General features: G+C 38.8%; 1 protein-coding gene across 1 annotated transcript; it reads left to right on the forward strand.

Annotated features, from left to right (window-relative positions):
- The first annotated feature begins 769 nt into the window (after positions 1-769).
- On the forward strand, positions 770-23069 carry LOC141365226 (protein ELYS-like). Its single transcript, XM_073869218.1, has 38 exons — positions 770-911; positions 4038-4379; positions 5764-5999; positions 7104-7202; positions 7658-7911; positions 9069-9249; positions 9387-9588; positions 9686-9802; positions 9896-9980; positions 10083-10233; positions 10318-10450; positions 10578-10759; positions 10848-10909; positions 10991-11119; positions 11230-11320; positions 11434-11523; positions 11689-11829; positions 11916-12026; positions 12101-12197; positions 12613-12736; positions 12820-12876; positions 12997-13143; positions 14313-14503; positions 14614-14758; positions 14867-14998; positions 15088-15235; positions 15324-15474; positions 16777-16884; positions 16977-17133; positions 17239-17454; positions 17562-18477; positions 19039-19138; positions 19225-19334; positions 19425-19687; positions 19802-21698; positions 21784-21887; positions 21990-22057; positions 22254-23069. Exons 2-38 carry the CDS (start codon positions 4231-4233, stop codon positions 22450-22452), a joined length of 7743 nt encoding a protein of 2580 aa, XP_073725319.1. The 5' UTR covers positions 770-911; positions 4038-4230; the 3' UTR covers positions 22453-23069.
- The last annotated feature ends 4274 nt before the right edge of the window (positions 23070-27343 follow it).

Raw genomic sequence — 27343 nt, forward strand, 5'->3', positions numbered from 1 at the left:
CCGATCTCCGGGTCTGGCGGTACCACTTTTAGCATAGCTTAGCATAATCCATTGAATCTGATTAGCCCATTAGTATCGCGCTAAAAATATCCAAAAAGTTTAAATATTTTTCCAAATTAAAACTTGACTCTTTTGTAGTTACATCGTGTATTAAGGCCAATGGAAAAGTAAAAGTTGCAAATTTTTAGGCAGATATAGCTAGGAACTATACTCTTATTCCGGCGTAATATTCAAGGACTTTGCTGCTGTAACATGGCTGCAGGAGGCGCAATGATATTACACAGCAGCCAAAATTAGTCCTCTTGGTAACGTTCAATAGCAGGGGACTATTTTCAGGCGCTGCGTAATATCATTGCACCTTTGGTTATTTTTTGAGCGCGATGCTAAGGGTCTAATCCGATTCAATGGATTATGCTAAGCTTTGCTAAAAGTGGTACCGCGAGACCCAGAGATCGGCTGAATGGATTCCAAAACTGTAAAAATCAAATGTTTAACTCTAGGGGAGCTGGAAATAAGCATATTTTCCAAAAAAAAGTGGAGTGTCCATTTAAAGGACATGTCTTAGCATGCTTCTACTCAAAAAACCAATGACACCAATAGGTGACAAGTAAATAGGACATAAGCGAATCACAACACTGCGCGGCAAAACATCATGCACGCGAACCACTAGTGTGTTCGACTTCAAGCGGCAAAGCAAGAAATGACAGGGGGGTGAAGTCAAAGTTACCGCGAGAGCGAGTTGAAATTAGACTTCTCCGTATGGTTTCTCGAATCGCTCTCGCGGTACTTTGACGTCATCCGCCTGTGGTTTTTGTGGCGCCGCATTCGTGCTGCATATCTAACAAATTTCTCCCCGAGACCTGAGTTTGCCGCAGCGCCTGTTCGACTAGCAACTGAAGACATCACTGGAGGTAAGGATCTTTTTGGTTTATAATGTTATATAATCTACTAGTCATGTAATTGATTAAACATTTCAGCTAGGCATAGTTCAATTGGGTAGGTAGTGTTTGTGTAACGTTTTAGCTTCAGCAAATTCACCTGTAAATTGCAGTGTTTCCCACCAATGGACTTTACTAGAAGCGTTCCAGTAACGTTATATCTGGCATTAAATTTAGTCTTATTTGTTCTGCCGTGATTATAACAACACTCTTTGATAATGATATTTTGCGTGCAAGCACATCGTGTCTCTTCAGATGAGTTTGGTGCGACGTGAAGCGAGCTCATGTGTTTCTGAACTTGAGCAGAGTTGTATGCATTTCATGGAGGACCCGACACCCGTACAGTTTCGAATCTATATATTAAATTGGCAGTCAGGTCCGGGCCGGTCCCAGTTCAATTACTGGTCCCGAGTCCGATTAACATTGTGTGTAACGTGCTGTTTAAAGTGCGCCACCGGGAGTCCGATTAACATTGTGTGTGTAACGTGCAGTTTAAAGTGCGCCACCGGTTTCTATGGCGATAACAACTGAAAGTCACGACCACGCACTGCACTTTATTTCTCCTATTTTTTTTTTTAATATAAAAGATGGTTCATTAATAATAATAATATTTAAATTTTGCTCAGAAATCACAGAGATGGTAGCAAAAAAAGCAATGCAAATGTCAAGCCCATTGCTCTGAACGAGCAAAGCTCAAGCTGACTCCCCTTACGAAAATTAACCATGGTTTTATTGTGGTAAAAGTGTAGTAACCATGTTTTTTTTGTGTATTGATTACTATCAGCAAAACCATGGTTTTACTGCACTGGTTTAAGTATGGTTTTTGAAAACCATGGTTTTGTGGTTACTATGGTTTTACTACAGTAACCATGTTTTTTTTGGTTTTAACTGTAGTAAAACAATGGTTAATTTTCGTAAGGGTCAAGATATAACTGTGAGATATAAGTGAACTATTTGCACTCCGTTATGATACAGTTTTGCAAAAAATTCAAATCTGTATTCATTTGCAGAATGAGGGAAATTGAGGAAACTGAGGCACTTCTTGTGCAACAGATAGATAGAGGCTGTAAAAGCAGTTGGAAGTGGTCTTGGCTGAAACTTGAAACTACAATCCAGGTCCATGCAGTCAAACACACATTCATACTGTCTGACTTTTTTAAGAAAATTGAGAAAATAGGTTGTGCTAACTACAGTAGCAGAGGGGTGCATGCCTTGTTTGCACACTGTCAAACATCCATACACACAAACAGAGTGATCTCAATCTTATCAACTCAAAGTGTGGCACAACTTCTCCGTAAGGAAGATCCTTTACCAGCTACTCAGAACCAGGCCTCAGCAGCAGAAAAGATCAGGGAATTACTAAAGCAAGAAGTGGTACTATATATTTTGAGTTTGTTTAATAAAAATTCAATTGATTTTTCCAAATTAGTGTCGGCGTATTTTGATTTTTAAAGTTTCATTTTACTAAATATGCCTATGGAGTGGGCCGGGGATTGCAGGGGCCGGTGGCAATGTAAGTATCTGAATATTTGCTGCGGAGCGAGGGCTTCGATTATCTCTCTCTTTTTTGACCATACATGTGTTTGCATCCCTGTAAATTGTTACCCCTGCCTAATAAATATTTAATAATTACTGTGTAAATAAGACAACACCCAAAAGTTAATCGATTTTTTATTTATGATATGCAGCCTTGGCTGAGCACCTAAAAGTATACACAAGTTTGTTATTTTTTTAATAGCAGAATATAGTTTAAGTGTCAGGAACTGGACACGAACCCAGGCGCAGACAGTTTAACAGAAACTTTTATTTAAACAAAAACAAGAAAACAAAACCCACGAGCGGGCAAAACACACTATGCAAACAAAACACTAAACAGACTTGACAATGAACTACACTTACTTGACTGAATGATATGTATAACTAGTATTAACAGACAGGATAAGTACAAAACGAACGAGCACAGGACAGCAAACACAAGGCCATTAAAAAGACGAGACAAGCAAAGCACGTGCTTTGACAAAACATGGTAGGCTACTGCCAGAACCGTGTCTCAAGAAGCTAGAAACTATGACAAGAGTCCAGACAGGATCCTGACATTAAGGTGGAAAGTTTGGTTTGTTTGCAAGTTTTGTCAGTGAAATGCAATGTATTTTGTGTTAAAATAAATAAAAGTGACAACACAAGTTGTGTTAAAAGTAACACAAAATGTGTTGTTCCAATAATAACACTGATTGTGTTGTGTTTAACACATTCATTTTTGGAGTGTATACAGACTTTGAATGGAATTTTGTTTAGACACTTACACCATATACTGTAATTTGATTAAAAGGAAATAAAGTTTCATGCATTGTTAATGATGTGCTATTAACTGTTAATTGCAATACAAAAAAAGTACTGCTGGCATTTTATTCAACATACTTATGTTAATGTATTTTTCCCTCTTGACTTTCCTTTTTCTTTTTTTGCATAATTCTAAAATATTTTAAAATATTTTCTTTGAAAGGTATAAGAGCACTGGATTGTTTATATTCTGATCATTCTTAACTGTTCTGTTAACTGTCAAGTGCATTTATTTCATACAGCTGACATTTCAGCAAACATGTTTATGTATATAAAGCAGTTTTATGGCTTTTGCCTGTAAAAAATAAACATTTTAAATTTTGTGTGTGTGTTTACCTTCCATTTGAGACTACTGTTATGTAAAAGAGTAATAGTTTTCATGTTTTAATAAAAACAATATTCACAATTTATTGCAATATAATACATGTAATGGCTAATTTATAATTAAGTGGCATATCAGTAGAATACTGAACTTGGTTATAGTTTTGTAAAAATACAGTAATTTGCTGGCATTATAGCTGCCATTATGTAAATGTATAGTGTATAGTTTTATAGAACATACTGTAAAAAATAAATTGCAGCATGATACTGTATCTGGCAATTACAGGTCAAGTCTGTAAAAGTTGTCTACAGTTGTAAAAATACAGAATGTGGCTGGCAATTTACAAGGAAAAGCTTTACAGTGACAAGACCGCCACAGACTCTGCACCCCTATATATACACACACTAATAAACTAATTCAGTCACACACTCTTTCAGATGTCTGCGCTCCGGTGGCTTGCGGTGGCTTCATCATCAGCACCACAAGAGCAGCAGAGTCGTTGGCAACCTTCAGAAATCGACTGAAGACACATCACTTCCTTTACACCTGACCTTGCATTGCTACCACTTACTTTTTCTCTTATTCTGTTCTTTCATAATGTTTCCTTTATATAAAAAATAACCACGCCTCATGTACTGTGTTAGGTTGCCCGAGACAAGATTCAGAGCAATTATGTACTGCTGCCCTTTTGTTGATGTGATTGCTTCCACCTCATTTGTAAATCGCTTTGGATTAAACCATCTGCTAAATGTAAATGTACTTATTACTACCAGCCAAAGGTAATTAGTTACACTACTAGTTATATTACTTTCCTATTGCACCCCCCACCAAAAAAGTTTTGTGAGTCTGTGAATCCATGAAAGTTGCAAATAAATGAAGAGTACAACGGCCTCAAACTATTTGTTAAACAAGTTATATAATGTAATAAAGCAGTAACATACATACCAAAATTTGCAACAGGCTCAAGCTGGTGCCAATTAAACATGTAACTAGCAACTAGCCCTTTTTGGATGGTAACTGTAATTTATCTGTTTTTTTTTAGTAAATCATTACACTACCAGTTACCAGGGAAAGTAATATTATTAAAGTAACTAGTTACTAGTTTCTGCCCAACACTGTGAACCTTAATCCATTTTCTACGGTTTAAACTTTGTGAATGGATTTGGGGAATGTTTAGCCCACACTAATAGCCACTAATATGAAAACAATACATGGTCACTATTTTCTTTCGGATGATAATTAGGGTTTATTTTATAAGAATTATATAGTCAGAGAAAATTTGTACTGAATGTTAAAAATAAAAGAGTCTTACAGTTAACAACAACATGTAATTACAATACAAACATAACCTATAGAAAACACTTCATATACAGTAAAGACAGTACGAAATACTGCAATGATAATTAAAATTATGTTATATATGGCTAATATTTATGTGTTTATATGACAGGCCTAGCTTTGGGTCGAAGGACAATTTAATGGAGAATATGTTTATAGACCATTTTGCAAGATGTAAACAACACTGATCCAGAAGCACTTCCTGTTTAATTTTTTTAACACTGAACAAAATATTAATATTAATTGAATTAAAATGTAAAATAAATATTAACTAAAAAAAACAAAAAAAAAAACAAGAGGAAGTGTTTTTGGACCAGTGTTGTTTACATCTGGCAAAATGGTATATAGTTTTTCTCTGTAATTATCTATCTTGAAGTCTATCTTGTGCTTATTATTTTTTAACACTGTTTTATACAAAATTCTGCCTTTGTTGTATTTTTTTTTTGTCTATTTATTGGGGTTAAAATTCAGTTTGACGTTTTAAACTATTTCTAAGGCGCACAAGGTGATGTCACAGTAGCGGTGACGCTAATGGAACTGTATGCGTGTGTGATTATTTCGTCACTGTAAGAGGCTATATAAGACCGCGCGAATTGCAGAAAATTTGTGGGTTTACAGTTAGGAGTTCTAGAGATTGAAGTTGAAGTCGGCGTGTTTTTTGACTGTTTTTGGCTTGTTATTTGTGTGTTTTGGGCGTGTTATTTGTGTTTTGGGCGTGTGTTCTTCTGCGTGTTTTCGGTTGTGTTTGGCGTGTTTTGTTTTTAACGTGTTTAAGTTTGTTTTTTTGTTATTTTTTATTTTTAATTTTTTTTTAATGATTTATAGGGGTCCAAAAAAAACCGCTGCGGTTAGCCGGCCATTCTTTGGCCGGCTAATCGCACGGGTTTTTTTGGCGCTCTACAGATTGGTCCTGTTTTTTTGGGGCTGCCCGGACCGTAGCGGTGAACCGGAGGAACCGGAGGTTCACCGCGGACAAAACAGCAGGCGTCCTCGGATGCCAGCTGTGGAGTCCGCGGGGATGCCGGTTCACCTTATTTCGGATTTCACCGCCATGGAGACCTGTAAGTAAACCCATTTCTTCTGTTATTAACTATAAAGTAAAATGAGATGTGTTTATTATATTTGTGTTAATCAGAGTTTGACATGAACTGTGTAAGTGAGTCAGTATCTGTAAAGTCGTTTAAAGTGTAAGAATCAATTATCATTTTTTGCTACTATACTAACTTAAAAAGTTAATTGAAAACCATGGGCAAGGCTTCATATGAAGACCCGCGATGTACCGCGTAATTAAACAGAATTTACAACGTACCTATTTGTAACAACAGAGAGTATAACCTTTACAGTACATAATACTTGTAGGTATAAGGGAACAATATGATACGTTTGGGGTAATAAGGTGGTAAAAATATGGAAAACTATAAATTATTTATATAAAGTATTTTACCCTTACAAAAAGTGCTGTGGTTGCGTCGGATGACCAGTAGTGGATGATTTTCCAATGGCATTCAGATTTCACTTAAATCATTATTTGTGTTATCAGCAATATAATCATTCATTACTAGTGGAAATGGGCTTTTTTAATTTAATAAGCTATTTAGTCATAATTGCTTCTAAATGTTTGGCTTTTGACTTTAAATTAATAACAATATTTATAGGGGTGGTTTTCCGGACAGGGATTAGCTTAAGCCAGGACTAGACCTTATTTAAATTAGGAAATATAACTAGTTTTAACAAACATACCTTACTAAAACATTACTTGTGTGCATTTTGAGGCAAAACAAAGGGCACTAATGTATTTTAAGATGTCACTACAAGATGTTTTCAGTTTGGACAGCTCTTACATTTATTTTAGTCAAGGACTAGTCTAATCCCTGTCTGGGAAACCGCTCCGTAATGTTTTATCTGACTTATTGCCCAGATATACAAAGGAACAGTGTTCAGATACAAAATAAGAGTTTGTATGTTTGGCACTGTGCAAATGTGAAGCATTAGGAAGTTCAAATGTGCTGCCAGTTGCTGTTTTTGTCCATAGTCTTTTCAGTAAATCTCATCATGAGTTTATACTAGGATACAGCATGTTGTATTTGTTATGCTTTGTCTATATGCTGCTATATAGTTTATTTTTCAAGAAATGCTAATAGATTTTTAACATAATTTCTCCCAAGTCACCAGCAGCTTGCTGAGTTTCCCAGAAGTGACGATAGACGCTCTGGGAGAGGATGAAGTTACGCTTGACTCCGTACTGCATGGAAGATTTACTGTTGGTGAGTGTTGCTTACTTGCTTTACCCTGATTGTATGTTTTAATGACTAAACTATGGATATGTTTGTTTGTAGACATGTGCCATTTACCGGTTTCAAGGTATACAGAGGTTTTAAACAGTCAAACCACTAACATTTTCTGTAATAGGGTTTGCAATGTATGAGCTGGGTTTACACATGTAGTTAGTCATGTAATTTACATTTAATATATGTTTAATAAAATTATAAAAAATATATCCCGTCCAGTAAACTTTTTTGTTTGTAGACGTCTGAAAATAACACATTTTAGTGTTGCAATGGCAATATACCTTGAAGCCGTGGTATTTTTGCTTAAGGTTATCATACCGCAAAAATCTCATGTCGGCCCATGCCTAGTTGTTTGAATTAATGTAATGACAAATGGTGTTTGTTTGAATAATGTCAAACGTCTTTAAGTTTCTCTCAATTGTTGCCATCAGGAAAGAGTGGACTGGCCTGGCTTGCTTGCGGGCCCCAGTTGGAGGTGGTCCATGCAGTTACTGGCGAGCGTGTCTCCGCTTACCGCTTCAGCGGGGTGTCCGAGGATCCGCCCACGGTGTTGGCCGTGCGGGATTTCTGTTGGCTAAAGCGAACAGGGCTCCTCGTGGGTCTGGAGGAAGGTGAAGGCAGTATGTTGTGCCTTTATGATCTTGCCATCTCCCGTGTTGTCAAGGCTGTGGTCATACCTGGCAAGGTAAGTGTGAACAGCTTTATTGTGTTTTATGGATGAGTTTCATGGATTGCTGTATTTTCTTGCCTTGATGTTTAAAATGCAGAGACTAGGGCTGTCGCGCAATTAATAGCACACAAAATAAAAGTTTGTTTTTGTGTTTTTTGTGTACTGTATGTAGTAATTATGCATGTGTATATAACACACACATACAAGTGTTTCTTAAATATATACATAAATGTTTGTGTATTTATGTATACATAATAATTACAGTATACACGCATATATTAAGCAAACACAAACTTTTATTATTTGTTAATTTGTTTTTCATTGCATAGTACCCCACGGTTTGGGTCAGGTCAGCTCACCTCACTTTGGCTTAGTTAGCTTTTCCATCGAGTTTAGTAACAATTCGGAGTGGGAGGGATTATAAGCATGTTGTTAAATTTGAGCTGCCTACTGATGTGACATCATGTGAGAGCGTCGTTGTACATTCCCATGGATTCATTTATTTTTCAGTCCGCTACAAAATAAAAATTGCTTGCACATTGCGTTCATCACTACCTCTGCTTCACATGACAATTTCTGTACAAACACCCGTGGCGTCAGTCGACGCCCTCTGCTGAGCTTCATTTAAGTTGCATTTAACCATATATGCGGAAGTGCGTGTCGCGAATGTGCCGCCACAAACAAAAAGTCTGGTAAAAAACTGTTATGGTGTTCCTGATTCACAACCTGTGGATGTGTTCATCGCTAAAAGGGAGTTTAGGAACTTACAGCAAAGCACAGATGATAACAGGTTTACTCGAGACGGAGCAAGCATGCATGAGGGTAAAGCTAATCTTTTACATTATAGAAATGACACTGGTAGTGACAATTCTCTCAGACCAATAAGTGATTTACAGTGTTTTCGCGTCACGTTTTGGTATCAGCTTGGGTTGCTTGGAACCCCGACCGAGGTGGTACTAAAAAAGTATCTGGTACTACCTACTGCACCAAGTGGAAAAGCTCCCAAAAGTAAGCTGACCCAAACCAAACTGTGGGGTACTATGCAATGGAAAAGCGCCATTAGTGCTTTTAACCAAGAACCAGTGCTTAACTATTCCACACCGGTTGTTGCATAGAGACTACTGTGGATGATAAGGTGACCAAAAAGCTCACCATCTCCTTGTCTTATACAGATAACAGCTATTGAGCCCTTGGTTAGCTATGGAGGGGCCAGTGCCAGCACACAGCATCTGCATCAGAGTCTACGTTGGTTCTTTGGAGTTGCTGCTGTGGTAACAGATGTCGGTCACGTTTTGCTGGTTGACCTCTGTCTGGATGACCTGTCTTGCAGGCAGAGTGAACTGGAAGCCTCAGGTGAGATTGTGACACATGGTGTTTTTTTTTTTTGCCTTAAAAAATATCCAAAGGCTTTATATTAAAATGATGTCACATCAGTAGGCAGCTCAAATTTATATTAACCTCAAATTACTTTTGTGTGTGCTTTGACACAGATTTGGAAGTGGTCTCTCCCTCTGAGATCCCACGCTTTAGAGAGGGTGCGATTCAGCAGGGCAGACACCTGTGCCTGCAGCTCAGCAGCCCCACAGATACAGGGGTAACAGCGCTGCAGTATATACAGCGGACCAACCAGCTTGCTGTAGGCTTTGCTGATGGCTACCTGCAGCTCTGGAACATGAAGACCCTCAAAAAAGAGTTAGTGAAACTTCAGAGTACTTTTAAAACCAGAATAATGAAGTCTCTTTCATTGTACTTTAAAGTAAACATGAACCTGTCCTCTTTTGCTCTCCAGATATCACTCACGGCTAGAGGGTGGCAGAGTGCCAGTCTACGCGTTCACGTTCCAGGAACCAGAGAATGATCCCCGAAACTGCTGCTATTTGTGGGCCGTGCAGTCAGCACAGGATCAGTAAGTTTGCTGTCTCTATGACCAAGGACACAACCATCACATTCGATTTTTAGTGTGTACATTGCACCTTATGATTTGAAATTGTTGTTTCAGTGAGGGGGATGTGGTTAGCCTTCATTTATTACAGCTGGCCTTTGGAGAGAGAAAGTGTTTGGCCTCAGGGAAAATTATCTATGAGGTAAAATAAATAGACTAAGCAGTTCTGTAATATCCATTTTAAATATACAAACTTATGATATACAATGTTGTTGCTGATAATGATTCAAACTTTGATGCTCAGGGTCTAGAGTATTGTGATGAGCGATATAGTCAGGACCTGAATGGCACGGCGTTCCCACTCAGGGCTCAAACTACTAATACTCGTTTGATCGGCTGCCAGACTATAGAGAAGTTTCGTCACCATCCTGATCGCGATGACAGCATGAATGAAGGTTTGTTCACGTGGCTAGCCTTATTGTTTACGTGCAGTGTGCTTGATGTCAGGTCAACTTTACAAGTTTTTGTTTTTTCTTCAGCGGCATCTCCGGATACAAGCGTATCAATTTTTAGCTGGCAAGTCAAGTCTTACGGACAAGGCCAGCCATCTACCTTCATTGGTGTTTTTGATATTAACAGATGGTACCATGCTCAGATGCCAGACTCACTAAGGTAAGAGGACATGTGACCAAAGCTTCAAAACAGTAATAAACTTCCATAAGGCCTACATGTTTGTGCATATGTAAATTGTGCTCTGTATGTTATGATTTCTGATGTTTTTCTCTTGTTCCTTGCTCAGAACGGGTGAATCTCTGAGAAATTGTCCTTATCTGGCAGTGTGGTCTCTTGACTCTGTGGTAGAGATGACTGCTTCCTGTCCTCTGATGGACCTTATTGTTCATGAACGCAGTCTAAGTAGGGGCCTGCCTTACACCTGCCCCCCACCAGAGCAGTTCTTTAATCCCACAACCTACAACTTCGGCAAGACACAGATTCATTTTTTATTATAATTTATGGAATGTGTACTGGCTTTATAAATGTCTAATAACACTTGTTGTTTTTTTTCTAGATGGAAGTTGTTTGCTTAATACTGGAATTGTGCACTTTACTTGCTCTGGTCATCAAAAAGAGGTTCGTTTTCATCCACTGTTTTATATTGAATGCCTAATTCTATTTATTCTTGTGCATTAAAATCATACTCTCCACTCTCAGACTCTGAGCTACTTGAAGAAACTGGCTCCAAGTTTGGGCGACAGCATTACTAATGGATACTCGCGCTGCCTTATGTCTGGTCTCCTGTCCTCTCGTCTTGCTGATGTCCAGCCCTCTAGCCTCTCACAGGTCACACACACCTTTCATTCGACATTACCTTGTGTAGGATTGGTCAGGAGGACTAACTTGAGAGACAGTAGAGATGTTATGAAACTAATACTTTTTTTTTGTATTTACAGGAAGAGCAACTTGATGCCATCTTATGCACCGCTGTAGAGACGAGCTCCTTGGGATTCATCACTGGCTGTATTAAACAGTGGACCACTGAGGGTGAAAATTATGCTTTAGTACTTTGTTTTAGTATATTTGGAATATAGTATTTTTCTTTAATGCCAATGAATGACCTATACTTATAACTTTCTTTGCCGCATTTGTGCACATAGAGCAAGCGGGGGCAGCCGTGAATTTGCGCTATATACTGGAGTGGGCCTGGAACAAGGTTGTGCGCACCAAAGAAGAGCTGGATGAAATATGTAAGCAATCCTTCGCAATCTGAATTCTGTTTGTTACGTGTTAGAGCTTGTTTACACCTGCTATTAAGATGCATTTTGGTCGATCGGATCACAACTTAATACCAGGTATAAACAGCCCCTTATTGTCAATTTAAAAGCATTCTGATCATTTTGTTCTCTCTCCAGGTGCTCCACTCTTTGACAGCTTCACAAATTTCACAGATCCACAAACACTTCAGCTCCTACAGCACAGTCAACGCTTGCTGGCAAACCTCAGCACCATCTTCCATTGTTTGCTTAATGATGCACAGGAGCTCACACAGAAAGGTGTCAAAATATACATATGTGATCTTGTTCTTTGTTGGTGTTTGTGTTGAACTTATTTTAATTGATTTGTTTATTTTTGTTTGCAGGGTTGGTTGGACTCATGAACAAATGCATGGTGTCCAGTTTGATTAGTCAGTATGCTCAGGTGGTTCTGTGGTTCTGCCGTACCGGCCTCCTTCCAGAGGGCACTGATGATTGTTTGCAGAGTTTCACCAGTCTTTGACCACATTTGTCTATTGCATTTTATAAACGTACATATGCTTTTTCACAGATGATGATGTCCTACAAATATCAAGGCCCTTTTACAGTCATTCTATTATAAAGAACTACTACGTTAGCCAAAGGGAAGAGCTGCAGAGGCTGGCCAAGTAAGTTACTCAAAGTGCCATTGGGTGGTAAAGTGTCTAAACACGAGTGTAAGAAAGGATTGGTTTAAATTGATGCAAACTAATATTATGTCAGAGTCCACTGCTTGTTGGTAAACATGCTGAACAATGTTTTGTATATGTAAGAGCTTTCTCTGATATTTCAGTGCAATTGATAAAATAAGCTCACGCAACTTTCACATGCTCGCAAAAGGAAACTAATGAAAGACGCGGAGAGCAGCTGCTTTAGTTTTATCAATAAAAGTCCAAAGATAATGCTGCACTGTGTGTTCACGAAAGATGTCAGAAACGATTATCACATTTGATAAATGGGCGGACCATCACTTCTACCTTATAGTTTCTTGTCAGTTCTGTCTAATATAAAGGCACAAAATAATACAGTTTTTCTTTACAATAGGGATAAGTGGTGTGCGGACTGCCTAATGATTGACGGTCTGGTAACGCAGTGTGGGGAGCGTCTTGTTGAACTCTGGAGAAGGGATGAGGGGGGAACTGGACAGTATCCTCCCCCGACACTTCATGTAAGTGAAGACTTTTAGATGTGCATAAAAGAAAAGACTTTGTCTCCGCTGTACTTATTTTTTGTTTATTTATTTGCTTACAGGCATTGCTTGATATATATCTTCTGGAAAACGTCGAGGAGTCTGCCAAACATGCTATTGCATCCTTTTTGAGCTTTTGAAACTCTGCTGCATCTATGTACTCCTATTGTATAAAATGTGTAAATATTGTGTGTTCTGCCATCAGTCATTTAAGATTATTCCTTGACTCAGCTTCGTAGGTTATTTATTTGCTACTGGATGTGATGTACTCATTTCCCAATAAAAGTGGTGCGTCAGTGGAGTCTTTTCCCACCGCATTTGGTATTCCCATTGGTTTAGTCAAACTGGTACAAGGCCTGTGGTTGCTGGATCATCATGATCATGAGGTAAGCATTGCTTTAACTTGGCTTTTATCTGCTGTCCATTTATTTGTGCAGTGTTATCCCTTAACTCATTCTCCACCAGCCTTTTTTTTTTTTAAGTTGCCCACCAGCATTTCTCCTGATTTTCACAAGTTTTACAAAGTGCCTTTTTAGGAATTTTTTCTTCTGTAAATATAAAAACATACAATATATTTGAAATTAAAAAACAGACCTTCTGAACAGAACAAAATTTCTCTTTTTATAACCTCTCAAATATGGGTAGGTTTCTTTAAAAAAACTAACTTTAAACAAAAAGCTGAAGTAATAGCATTTTTCTAAATGAGCAAAGATCAAAAGATACATGGAGTTTACAATGTTGTAGAATTAGCTGATGCTTCAGTTAGTTGGGTAAGAGCGCCATCTAGTGGATAATAGGAATTAAAGAATACTGTTAAAACTCGTCATGGAAGCGTAATTGGCAGGGAAATGTTTTCTTTTAACTCTTTCCCCGCCATTGACGAGTTAACTGTCAATTAAGAGAAAACGCTTCCCTGCCAATGACGAGTTTTTCTGGCAATCCATGTTTCCACTATTATCCACCAGATGGTGCTCTTACCCAACTAATAAAACCCAGAAGCAACCACTTTCACCAAACACTTCAAACTCAATGTGTGTTTTGATCCTCGTTCTGAATCAGATCTCTATTAAAAGTCCATCACTAAAACACAATTATCTTAGCTTTTTGCTCAAAGTTTTGTATTTTTTTGAAGAAACCTACCCATATATGAGAGATGATAAAAAGAGAACAAATGAAGGTAGGATAAAACTTTTTTGTATGCAGAGGGTCTGTTCTTTCATTTTAAATGTTGTATGTTTATATATTTAAATAAGAACATTTTCTGGAAGACATTAAACTTTTGTGAAAATCATAAAAAATGCTGGCGCTGGCAACTTTTTTTAAAAAACACTGGCAGGGAAAGAGTTAATTGACAAGTTAACTTGTCAATGATGGGGGAGAGAGTTAATATGTAATTATTTCTAATGAACAGTTTTATGTAGCACTTTTTTTAGCATGTTTTATAATTAACATGAATTCGTATGAAGATTTGAGATATGCATGTTGGTTGAAACTAACAATACTATCAGTTTGTGTGTAATATGTTATGTTTAATGGACATATTCCCCCTTACCAGAGCTCTCTGGAGCTGCTCTTGCATCCAGCCACCAGTCACTCACTTTGGAGCTGGCAACATGAGCGTGTCCTGCAAGCTTTGATGTGTCAGCAGAAGCACACTCTTGCTCTACGCTACTTGCATGTGATGAAGCCTCCACTGTGCACTACCAGCCAAGCCAAGCTTTCCCTTTCAGTCCTGCTCCATAACAGGTAGAAATGCACCCTATCAATTGTATAGAGTGCCATGTTTTAATGTGTAAAGTGCTTTAGAAAAAGCTGATTTATAGTCTCTTACTTTGGTGGGGTTTTTTGGTGCACAGGTGTATTGTGGAGGCATGGGCGTTGTTAAGGCAGCACTGTAATAAGTTAAACATGGAAGAGCTGATGAAGTTTCTCTTCGATACGTGCCAGGAGCTAGGTCTGATGAAAGAGCTACTGAATCTGCCACTCGGCATGGCAGAACAGGTGGGTTTAAAACACTTTGAGACAGTATGAGTGTCCATATTTTGTCAAAAATCTTGATTGTGCATTAACCATATCATCTTTTGAGCGTCTTCAATTTTACTTTGGCAGGAGTGTTTGGAACGATTCCTTCAAAACTCAGGAGGTTTCCAAAATCGAGAGCTGCTTATGGTCCACTACCTCCAGCAGGCCAATTATGTTCCTGCTCTTCAACTCAACCAGACCCTCAAAGTGAACCTTGCAGTATGTTTGGATCCACATTATAGTCTTAATTTATAGATTGAGGTGAAAAATGAGCCGTTCACAAATGTATTGTACATTTTTTGATTCAGGCCGATCGGGATCCTAAGATGAAGGAAAGGTCAAACACTAGGAACTCCATTTTAAACCAATATGGAAAAGTTCTTCCACGAGTTCAAAGGAAACTAGCCATCGAGCGAGCAAAACCTTACCAACACCCTGCTACGATCCACAGAGAAGGTAACAATATTAATCAGGCACACACGCAAGTCTTGTGATCTAGTGTTGAACATATTTGACTTATTGTACATTCTTTTCTCACCCCTAGTTAAAAGACCTCAACCTCTGTCAACTGTAGCTAAACGTTCAGCTTCTGAAAATGTCATGACCCGAGCAGCTTTTATCAATAATGTACTTTCAAAAATTGAAGAAGTTTGGGTTGGCAAGAACCCTACTCCAGAGTCATCGCCTTCCAAAAGGTATGTCTTTTTTCGTCTACGATTTACAAATATACATTTTTGCTACCTAATTTTTATTTTATACTAAAGTGTTTACAAGGTTCCTATGTGTCCTTAAAATCCTTGAAAGTTTGTGAATCTTGGGGAAAAATTCAAGGCCCTGGGAAGTTTTTGAAAATATACATGCATAGATACAGGTCATTGAAAGTGCTTGAATCTATTTTATGCAAGTTGTTTCATATTCCCTGTGTAGTGTGGAGCCCGACCGATAAAGGATTTTGAAGGCTGATACAAATGTTTGTTGGTTTTAAAATCCGATATTCCAATATATCGGCCGATTTTTTTTTTTTTTCAGAAACGCACAGAAAAACATTAACAGATTTCCCTAACATTAGATATTTGTAGTTATTTATGAGTTTTAACGAAAATAATATGGTAATGCTTTTTAAAAAGAAACTCACCGTGAACTTGCTTAACCGTTGTTCTCTCTGCCTGACTCTGGCTGGATCAGCAGGTTGCAGGATGTGTGACAAGTATACACGAGTGTTGCCAACAGGGAGGTTGTAAAGTGCCCTCTGGTGGACAAACTATACAATGGCAACACTCATGATGACATGGTTGAAGGCTGTTTCGTCCGTTTTTTTAAATTTATATTCATTTATCGGCCATTATGAATGCCGATACCGATAGTTTGGAAAATGCCTAATTATGAATGCCGATACCGATAGTTTGGAAAATGCCTAATATGCAAGTGAGATGCAAGTGCCAAGCCTGCATCCTCCCTCGCCAAATCTACCCGAGCCCTTTGTAGGAACACCTATTAACATGCTAACCAAAAGGATATATCGGTCGGGCTCTAGTGTAGTGTAGGATAATATCATAAAAATTCTAGACTTTCTAAGCACACATGCAAACTGGTCACTTTAAATGTTTATATCTTATGTACGCAAATGTGGATTCATACCAAAAATGCTTTTTGCATAGTTGTATTTGACAAATGAAAACTTCTCTGGTTACGTATGTAACTGTTGTTCCCTGAGAAGGCGTCTCCCTTGCCACACGTCCCTGTAATGCCGTCTTTGGCAATATTTCAGATAGCGATATACTTCCTGGCTGCCGCGTCACCCTATGTTGTTAAGCCTCACCATTGGTTGAATTTGATATCACAAATAACACAATGTAACCTTGCTCTCACTTGAAATGTGTCCCCAAATGTACTCCTTGAATTTGATGGTATTGCACCTGGAAAGTCCTTGAAAGGTCCTTGAATTTGAAGTAAACTAAGCTGTGGGAACCCTGTGTTTTATTTTATTTCCTCTGTAGCCCCAGAGAGTCAGAGATGCAAGTGCCAAGCCTGCATCCTCCCTCGCCAAATTTACCCGAGCCCTTTGTAGGAACACCTATTAACATGCTAACCAAAAGGATGTCCAGGTAGAAGACCTGTTTTTATATTAGCATTTTGCTACTCTTTTTGTAATTAAAATGTATATCCCAAAAGTAACTCACCATTGCCTTGTCACCAGGCTTTTGGATTTGGTTGTACAGCCATCTTCCCAAACTTCTCCAGAGAGTTCTAATTTGCCGGGTACACCGTCAAGGTCCATAAACTCATGGGCTGGCCCAAAGAGCATCAGTAAAGCTCCAGAGCTCAATCTGTTGCAAACTCCACAAGTGGTTAAGGTGAGCGACCCCATGGTTTTAAAACCCACAGACAAGTGAGCAGAAACAACTGTTGTGCCTTTGTAATCACCCATATTCATTAAAATCTTCTTGGTGTTTGTTTAGAGAGCTCGAGCATTGGCATCAGGCCCAGTTTACTCAGCCTTCACCCCACAGTCTATTCTGAGGACTAGCTTACGACCCACTCCTGTGGCCACGCCTTCGGCTTCCCCAGGCCGATCCATCTCTCCCACACTTCGCCACAAAGAAAGCCGCATTACTTTTATAGAGGATGCTGACTCTCCAGAGGCTCCCAAGGGATCTGTCCACTGGAACAACGGGGTAGGTCTGATTGTTCAGCGGCCCTTTAAAATATTTGTTTTTGTAGATAGACATTATGAAGATATTGAAAGAGAAATGTTTTAAGGTTGTATTTTGCTTCTTTACAGATTGCCTTTAACAGGGAGATCAATACACCTAAGAGGTCGTCCCCACCTCCCAAAGCAAATATTGAAGTCTGGAGCGAACATTCAGATTTAGAAGAGGAAGACAAACATCTAAGGACACACACCCCCTTACTGGAAGAAGGAGAGAATCTTGATGTACAATCGGAGAGTGGATCTTCTGTACGAGAGATCCCAGCAGAGTTGTCCAAACAAGTGCTACAAACTCTTGTGTCTCGGCCAAGTCTCGGGCAAGAAGCAAGTTTTGTCTCTAATCAGTCTGATTCCACTCTCGAGTTTCATGATGCTCCTTTACCTGAGGATTTTATGGAAACACAGAAGAAACATAGAGCAGTTGACAGCTTTGATCATGAGGTGACTGTGAATCTTCCTTCTTCAGATAAAGATTTGTCCTTAGTAGAAATCCATGAAAGGGAGGAGTTGCCCTCTATTGCAACGCCTGAGAAAGAGCTGGAAAACTTGCCTAGAGGATCAAGCATATCCAACACAGAGGAATCTCAGAGTCTTGAACTTGAATTGCCTGTAAATGTTGAGAATAATCTTGAGAAGGAAGTGACTGAGGAGCATTCACAGATTGACATTCACGTTCAAGTTATAGAATCAGAGCATTTGCTTCAAGTTCACAAACCAAGTGACTCACTAGAGGGTTTGGCTGAGGTTTCAGTTCATTCTGACATTCAAGAACTAAGAGATGCAGAAGAATCTGTAGATGAATCCTCTATTGTTCTTGAAGCTGCCAATGTAAGTCCTGTGGAGGAATATGCAGCTCCTAGCACATCTGAAGAACCAGTAGGCAAAGAGGAAGAACCAGTGGCACAAGAAACAGATACTGTTAATACACCCACTATTGGTGAACCTAAGAACAGTGAGGAATGTGAGGAGGAATCTATGGAAACGTCAGGTAAGAGACGTTCAAGAACCCATTTCCATTAAAGTTGCATTGTGTAAAGTTTAGAAGGATCTCTTGACAGAAATGCAATATAAAATACATAACTATACTATCAGTGGTGTATAAAGATCTTGCAAAATGAACTGTATTGTTTTTATCTTCATGCACCATGGGTCCTCTTACATGGAAGTCACTTTCATGTTTCTATAGAAGCCTTAAATGCTTTACAGAGCTTGTTTCATCACTACGTTGTCTCAGAAGATGAGATCTTTGTCCTGTGGCGATTACCGTAGCTTATCTATGCATTTTTAAAAGGGAGGGGGAGAGCTGTGTGGCCTAAGCCGTAGGTTGCAATTCACAATCTCATAACTAGATGCTGCTAAACATTTACACAGTGCACCTTTAATACACTGCTTTTTATAGTGAAACCAACCGTTGCCGAAATGTTGTTTAGTAATGTATAGTATTAGTTCTATAGTTTTTATTAGTTCTATCATTTTATAGTGAATACCTATTTCAAATGTGTTTTAAGGGTTTTTGTATACCAATATGTAATTTATTGCTATATTCTAGATTTGGATGCCTTTGTGGAACAGCATTTATTTGGCCCAGACCTATCCCCACCCTTGACCCGGACCAGTATTAAAGAAACCCCAGAGGCATTAGTCCAAAGGTGCTTATCAGTCATGCTCCTCATTTATTAATACGTTTCTGTGTTGCCTTTTTATAACATTTGTTTATGATGTGTACATTACACAGGGAACCAGTTTGTGACGTTGAGGAAGTTCAACCTGTTCCTGAGAACGTAGCAGATTTGAAAACACAGACATCTGTTACCTCATCAGAACCTGCAACCTCAGAGTCCAGATGTAAGTTCAATTCAGGCCTAAATATTTCCTGCTCTCTTTAAGCCTAAACAAGATATATTTACAAATTGTACTTTTAAATTCTTTCTATAGCTGTGGTGACCTTGAATGACAGTGATGAGCTCACTAGTGCCGAATCTGAGGATGAGTCAGAAGATGAAGGAGAGTCTGGTGATGAGAATGTCGAGGACTCCGGTAGTGAGGTTGAGATCATAGAAGAAGTCAAAGGCAACGGTAGGAGTAACCATCAGTCTAGTCCTGTCCTTTTCTTGGAGGAAGTCCCTCCACATGAGCAGTACCTTCAGGAACAAGCAGATGCTGTGCTATCATTGGTCACCCCTGAGGAACAGCTAAAAGTGAGTTTTTTTTTATGTATTTAGGTATTTGCATAAGTCTTATCTATTTATTACATTTCGCCTGTGCACACAACTTTAGTGCCATGTTCTAGCATGTTCATTGTCTCTCTGCAGGTATTGGATAGTGGCATGCCTGTGGGGGATGGAGAAGTGGTAATGGTTGGCCTCGCCCCTGCAGATGTGGATGAGGAAGATGCCGTGTCTTATACTGAACTAAAACCATCCACCACTCTCCTCGTACCTGTAGAGCTGGCTGAGGAACCGCAGAGGCACCTTACTTTACAGACCCTTAGCAGTGCCCCAGATGAAGCACCTCCAGAAGACTGTGGCAACTTTACTCTCGTGCTGGATCCCGATGTGGAGGAGATGCCTAACACTTTAGAGTTGGACTCCCATAATGATTTAATGCCTTTACATGAGCAAGGGCAACCAAAGGATAATCAGTTTAACTCTGAGTTGGGCACCTTGGAACAAACAGTTGATGCTCCTGAAGACTTGGAACCAGAGATTGAGCCTGTTGAGGAACATAAAACAGTCAAGGAACCAGCTGATGTACACAGTGATCAAATGGTGGAACCAACATTCACATCAGAATCTTTTCTTCAAGAGACAAAAGAACTTAGCAATGGTGATGTGCTAGATTCTGGTCCATTTGAAATACAGGAAGAATCACACACCTCCGCATATGTCAAGGTATTGGAGTTGTCTCCACCCGAGAATGTCTTGACCTCAAATGAGCTCTTGGAAAATGGTAACGAGGTTGCTGCCTTGCATGCAAACGAAAATATAACTGGGCCCAGCCAAGTAGATAGTGCACCATCTTTGGAAGAAGAAGCGGAGAAACGTTCCCCGATCAAAGAGTTAGCAAAGTCACCAGCAAGATCCAATTCTCCTGCAAGATCCAAAGTGGACAGATCTGCAAAAAGTAGCATGGAAGTTTCAGAGACTCTTAAAGAAATGACCCGCAGCCCATCACGAAGGGGAAGGAAAACCGTAACGTTCCCTGTTCTCAGTCTTGATGCAGAGGAAGAGCAAATGGATTCTCAAGTACCTTCTACACCAAGACGTGTTACAAGGAGTGGCAAGCAACTGCAGGACACTCCAGTTCCTGTTACACCCAGAAGCACCCGAAAAGCACATGTAGAACAGTTGGGTAATGACGTTGACCAAGATATGCCTTCTGCAAAAGTATCAAAACCTACAAGTTCAGCACAAAAGACCCCACAGAAAGCCACCCCTAGGAAAGGATCCCGAAGAACCAGAAGCACAGCTGTTGAAGAAGAGGAGCCTGTATCAACTGACCCCAGCGATGACCCACAGACCAGACAGAGTGCCAGAAAAGCCCGCCAAACAATCGTTGAAGTTCCAGAGACGCAGCAAGTAGTTTTAGAGGAGAAGTCTTCCCAAGCTCGTAGTAGTCCTAGCAGGGTTACACGCAAGTCCACCAGAGGACTTGCATTGGAAAGTTTCCAAGAGGAACCTCCAGAAGACACCGTAACTGTAAATCAACCTCTTAAAACTCCTCCAAGAAGTCGGAGGAAGACCACAATCAGCACTACAGAAAAAGCAAACAATGCAACTTTTGTTATCGATGATGCACAACTTCAGAGTGTTTCAAGGCGACTAACTAGAAGCCAGCACTGGAATCAAATCGATGGTTCTGAAAAGGAAAGAGAAAAGGACATGGTACGTCTGCAAGTGGAAACTGAATATCCTCAGGCCGATGCCCTTGCAGAACGACTCGATGAGCAAGTCCGCGAGGAGAGTGCCCCAGTTGTTACTGAAATAATACGTGCCAAGCGAAGAACGACCAAATCTGTGGTGCCTGCGTCAACACTGAATGAAACCCAGAATGTAGGTGTTGAAGAATCAAAATTAGCGGGATCAGATGAAATCCAGGAACCTGCCAACAAGTCAACGAGACGTACCCGAGGGAGGAAGGTGTCTGAACAAAATACTTCATCCGTTGTCGATTCAGTCACTTCTGCTGTTGACCTGAGGAAAACAAGAGGTAGTTGCAGTCAATGTTTTATTGCCTCTGCTGTTATTATACAGTTTCCATTTGCTTTTATAATTTTTCTGCATTATCTTTATAGGAAGGAGAAAAGGTGCTTCTGTACAAAATGAAACTGAAGTGGCAGAAACATTAGTGCCTCAAATGCAAAGCTCAGAAGATGCAGTAAATTCCCATCCTAAAGAGGTTAGTGCCATTTAAGTCCAATAAGGCACCATTTTATTTAAAGATAACTGATGGTGTATATAAAGAGCTGGATTAGACTATTTGTTTTCTTATTTGTCACAGGACAGTGGCCCGGTAGATGATGCAGTGGAAACTGAAGCTGTCAAGCCCAAAAAGAAGAGAACAACTAGGTGAACTGTCTGTTATATGTGGTTGTGGCTAGAAGGGATACAGCAATGGCGGAAATGTTGCTGTGTCTGAGTGCTGTTTTACACTAATCCTACCCCCAAAGCTGCATCCCATCTAGCCAAAACTGTTATATATAGTTTTGTTAAAACGTTAAACACCTCCTTGAGCGTTTTTGAATACGTTTGCTCTGTTTAACAGGACAAAGGCAGCCCCAGAACCTCCACCGCCTGTTGAGATCAGTTTCCTCTCTCCTTTGGCTAGTCCAGCCGAACCGAAGGCAAGAACCGAAAAGAGTACAGACGTGAAGGATACTCCCTTGCTGAAGATGAATCTACGACGTAAACGCATGATGGATGCCATTTTCCCTAAACCAGTGACACGGAGAAAGAAACTTTGATTGTGATTCATCCCCAAAAATGCATGGGATGTGCATTCCCTTTGTTTTTTTCTGCTCTTCCCTTTCCTAAGAACTCTGCAGCCTGCTATTTTCTAATTAAGATAATGTTTGGAATAAATAAACATCTAATTTGAGAAATTATTTTATTATAAATTAAGCTGTTTACTGAGGGACTTGAGCACCAAAAAAGATGGATTAGTTTTTAAATGTTTCTACTAATGCAAATGTAAATAGTCTTTTAGCGATGCTATAAATAAAATTTGATACTTGTGAATTATTTTGTTACTTGGTTTGTTTATAGAACGGATTGTGTAAGAAAATGTAAAGCCGGATCAAACAATAACAAGGTTTATGGGTTCCACCACTTGGATGATGTGGTTCACCTTGCATTGGTTAAGTGTAACAAGATGGTCTATTTTAAACGGATGGATATTTTGCTGTACTTGGCACTTAGTCTCCTCTATCATGAGGTCTTAAGTTGAAGAACCCCAAGTTTGTTCATTGCAAATAATGTACATTTATTTTTGTTCAGATGCATCAGTTATATTTAAAAGAGCATTGTGAACTCTGTTGTAATGCATATTTGCTTTCAAATACAAATAATTTACATTTCTAAAGAGATTTTTTCCACTTCTTTACTGGATTGTTGTGACATCATCAGTATTTTCATTTATTTAATTGTTTTGATGCAAAATATGTTTTCTAAAGGGCAAGACTTGTAAACAAGATTACAGCATTTTTGTATTTAGTACATCAAGCTCACATCTTTTACCCCGAATTATAAACAGTGCCTCATTTAAAGGGACACTCCACTTTTTTTGAAAATATGCTCATTTTCCAGCACCCCTAGGGTTAAACAATTGAGTTTTACAGTTTTGGAATCCATTCAGCCGATCTCCGGGTCTGGCGGTACCACTTTTAGCATAGCTTAGCGTAATCCATTGAATCTGATTAGCCCATTAGTATCGCGCTAAAAATATCCAAAAAGTTTAAATATTTTCCAAATTAAAACTTGACTCTTTTGTAGTTACATCGTGTACTAAGGCCAATGGAAAAGTAAAAGTTGCAAATTTTTAGGCAGATATGGCTAGGAACTATACTCTTATTCTGGCGTAATATTCAAGGACTTTGCTGCTGTAACATGGCTGCAGGAGGCGCAATGATATTACACAGCAGCCAAAATTAGTCCTCTTGGTAACGTTCAATAGCAGGGGACTATTTTCAGGCGCTGCGTAATATCATTGCACCTTTGGTTATTTTTTGAGCGCGATGCTAAGGGTCTAATCCGATTCAATGGATTATGCTAAGCTATGCTAAAAGTGGTACCGCGAGACCCAGAGATCGGCTGAATGGATTCCAAAACTGTAAAAATCAAATGTTTAACTCTAGGGGAGCTGGAAATAAGCATATTTTCCAAAAAAAAGTGGAGTGTCCATTTAAAGGACATGTCTTAGCATGCTTCTACTCAAAAAACCAATGACACCAATAAGTGACAAGTAAATAGGAAATAAGCGAATCACAACACTGCGCGGCAAAACATCATGCACGCGAACCACTAGTGTGTTCGACTTCAAGCGGCAAAGCAAGAAATGACAGGGGGGTGAAGTCAAAGTTACCGCGAGAGCGAGTTGAAATTAGACTTCTCCGTATGGTTTCTCGAATCGCTCTCGCGGTACTTTGACGTCATCCGCCTGTGGTTTTTGTGGCGCCGCATTCGTGCTGCATATCTAACAAATTTCTCCCCGAGACCTGAGTTTGCCGCAGCGCCTGTTCGACTAGCAACTGAAGACATCACTGGAGGTAAGGATCTTTTTGGTTTATAATGTTATATAATCTACTAGTCATGTAATTGATTAAACATTTCAGCTAGGCATAGTTCAATTGGGTAGGTAGTGTTTGTGTAACGTTTTAGCTTCAGCAAATTCACCTGTAAATTGCAGTGTTTCCCACCAATGGACTTTACTAGAAGCGTTCCAGTAACGTTATATCTGGCATTAAATGTAGTCTTATTTGTTCTGTCGTGATTATAACAACACTCTTTGATAATGATATTTTGCGTGCAAGCACATCGTGTCTCTTCAGATGAGTTTGGTGCGACGTGAAGCGAGCTCATGTGTTTCTGAACTTGAGCAGAGTTGTATGCATTTCATGGAGGACCCGACACCCGTACAGTTTCGAATCTATATATTAAATTGGCAGTCAGGTCCGGGCCGGTCCCAGTTCAATTACTGGTCCCGAGTCCGATTAACATTGTGTGTAACGTGCTGTTTAAAGTGCGCCACCGGTTTCTATGGCGATAACAACTGAAAGTCACGACCACGCGCTGCACTTTGTTTCTCCTATTTTTTTTTTTTATATAAAAGATGGTTCATTAATAATAATAATATTTAAATTTTGCTCAGAAATCACAGAGATGGTAGCAAAAAAAGCAATGCAAATGTCAAGCCCATTGCACTGAACGAGCAAAGCTCAAGCTGACTCCCCTTACGAAAATTAACCATGGTTTTATTGTGGTAAAAGTGTAGTAACCATGTTTTTTTTTTGGTGTATTGATTACTATCAGCAAAACCATGGTTTTACTGCACTGGTTTAAGTAGGGTTTTTGAAAACCATGGTTTTGTGGTTACTATGGTTTTACTACAGTAACCATGGTTTTTTGGTTTTAACTGTAGTAAAATAATGGTTAATTTTCGTAAGGGTCAAGATATAACTGTGAGATATAAGTGAACTATTTGCACTCCGTTATGATACAGTTTTGCAAAAAATTCAAATCTGTATTCATTTGCAGAATGAGGGAAATTGAGGAAACTGAGGCATTTCTTGTGCAACAGATAGATAGAGGCTGTAAAAGCAGTTGGAAGTGGTCTTGGCTGAAACTTGAAACTACAATCCAGGTCCATGCAGTCAAACACACATTCATACTGTCTGACTTTTTTAAGAAAATTGAGAAAAAAGGTTGTGCTAACTACAGTAGCAGAGGGGTGCATGCCTTGTTTGCACACTGTCAAACATCCATACACACAAACAGAGTGATCTCAATCTTATCAACTCAAAGTGTGGCACAACTCCTCCGTAAGGAAGATCCTTTACCAGCTACTCAGAACCAGGCCTCAGCAGCAGAAAAGATCAGGGAATTACTAAAGCAAGAAGAAGTGCTATATATTTTGAGTTTGTTTAATAAAAATTAAATTGAATTTTCCAAATTAGTGTCGGCGTATTTTGATTTTTAAAGTTTCATTTTACTAAATATGCCTATGGAGTGGGCCGGGGATTGCAGGGGCCGGTGGCAATGTAAGTATCTGAATATTTGCTGCGGAGCGAGGGCTTCGATTATCTCTCTCTTTTTTGACCATACATGTGTTTGCATCCCTGTAAATTGTTACCCCTGCCTAATAAATATTTAATAATTACTGTGTAAATAAGAAGACAACACCCAAAAGTTAATCGATTTTTTATTTATGATATGCAGCCTTGGCTGAGCACCTAAAAGTATACACAAGTTTGTTATTTTTTTAATAGCAGAATATAGTTTAAGTGTCAGGAACTGGACACGAACCCAGGCGCAGACAGTTTAACAGAAACTTTTATTTAAACAAAAACAAGAAAACAAAACCCACGAGGGGGCAAAACACACTATGCAAACAAAACACTAAACAGACTTGACAATGAACTACACTTACTTGACTGAATGATATGTATAACTAGTATTAACAGACAGGATAAGTACAAAACGAACGAGCACAGGACAGCAAACACCAAGGGCATTAAATAGGGGAGCAAATCAAGAGGGGAACAGGTGACATGAATCAAACAATAATGAGGTGATTAACGTGGAGACAAGGGGGTGGGGTGATGGACGAGACAAGCAAAGCACGTGCTTTGACAAAACATGGTAGGCTACTGCCAGAACCGTGTCTCAAGAAGCTAGAAACTATGACAAGAGTCCAGACAGGATCCTGACATTAAGGTGGAAAGTTTGGTTTGTTTGCAAGTTTTGTCAGTGAAATGCAATGTATTTTGTGTTAAAATAAATAAAAGTGACAACACAAGTTGTGTTAAAAGTAACACAAAATGTGTTGTTCCAGTAATAACACTGATTGTGTTGTGTTTAACACATTCATTTTTGGAGTGTATACAGACTTTGAATGGAATTTTGTTTAGACACTTACACCATATACTGTAATTTGATTAAAAGGAAATAAAGTTTCATGCATTGTTAATGATGTGCTATTAACTGTTAATTGCAATACAAAAAAAGTACTGCTGGCATTTTATTCAACATACTTATGTTAATGTATTTTTCCCTCTTGACTTTCCTTTTTCTTTTTTTGCATAATTCTAAAATATTTTAAAATATTTTCTTTGAAAGGTATAAGAGCACTTGATTGTTTATATTCTGATCATTCTTAACTGTTCTGTTAACTGTCAAGTGCATTTATTTCATACAGCTGACATTTCAGCCAACATGTTTATATATAAAGCAGTTTTATGGCTTTTGCCTGTAAAAAATGAACATTTTAAATTTAGTGTGTGTGTTTACCTTCCATTTGAGACTACTGTTATGTAAATAAAAGAGTAATAGTTTTCATGTTTTAATAAAAACAATATTCACAATTTATTGCAATATAATACATGTAATGGCTAATTTATAATTAAGTGGCATATCAGTAGAATACAGAACTTGGTTATAGTTTTGTAAAAATACAGTAATTTGCTGGCATTATAGCTGCCATTATGTAAATGTAAAAGTGTATAGTTTTATAGAACATACTGTAAAAAATAAATTGCAGCATGATACTGTATCTGGCAATTACAGGTCAAGTCTGTAAAAGTTGTCTACAGTTGTAAAAATACAGAATGTGGCTGGCAATTTACAAGGAAAAGCTTTACA

Source organism: Misgurnus anguillicaudatus, chromosome 7 (genome assembly GCF_027580225.2).
Source record: "Misgurnus anguillicaudatus chromosome 7, ASM2758022v2, whole genome shotgun sequence".
In the NCBI taxonomy this organism is placed as follows: Eukaryota; Metazoa; Chordata; class Actinopteri; order Cypriniformes; family Cobitidae; genus Misgurnus; species Misgurnus anguillicaudatus.

What these genes read in the sequence shown, in the direction of transcription:
- LOC141365226 (XM_073869218.1), top strand. Translation starts at nt 4,231, where the DNA reads ATGTACTGTGTTAGGTTGCCCGAGACAAGATTCAGAGCAATTATGTAC. An exon ending in ACAGGAGCTCACACAGAAAG is followed by an intron (nt 11,830 to 11,915) that starts GTGTCAAAATAT and finishes TTTTGTTTGCAG; the next exon opens with GGTTGGTTGGACTCATGAAC. An exon ending in CTAACCAAAAGGATGTCCAG is followed by an intron (nt 16,885 to 16,976) that starts GTAGAAGACCTG and finishes CCTTGTCACCAG; the next exon opens with GCTTTTGGATTTGGTTGTAC.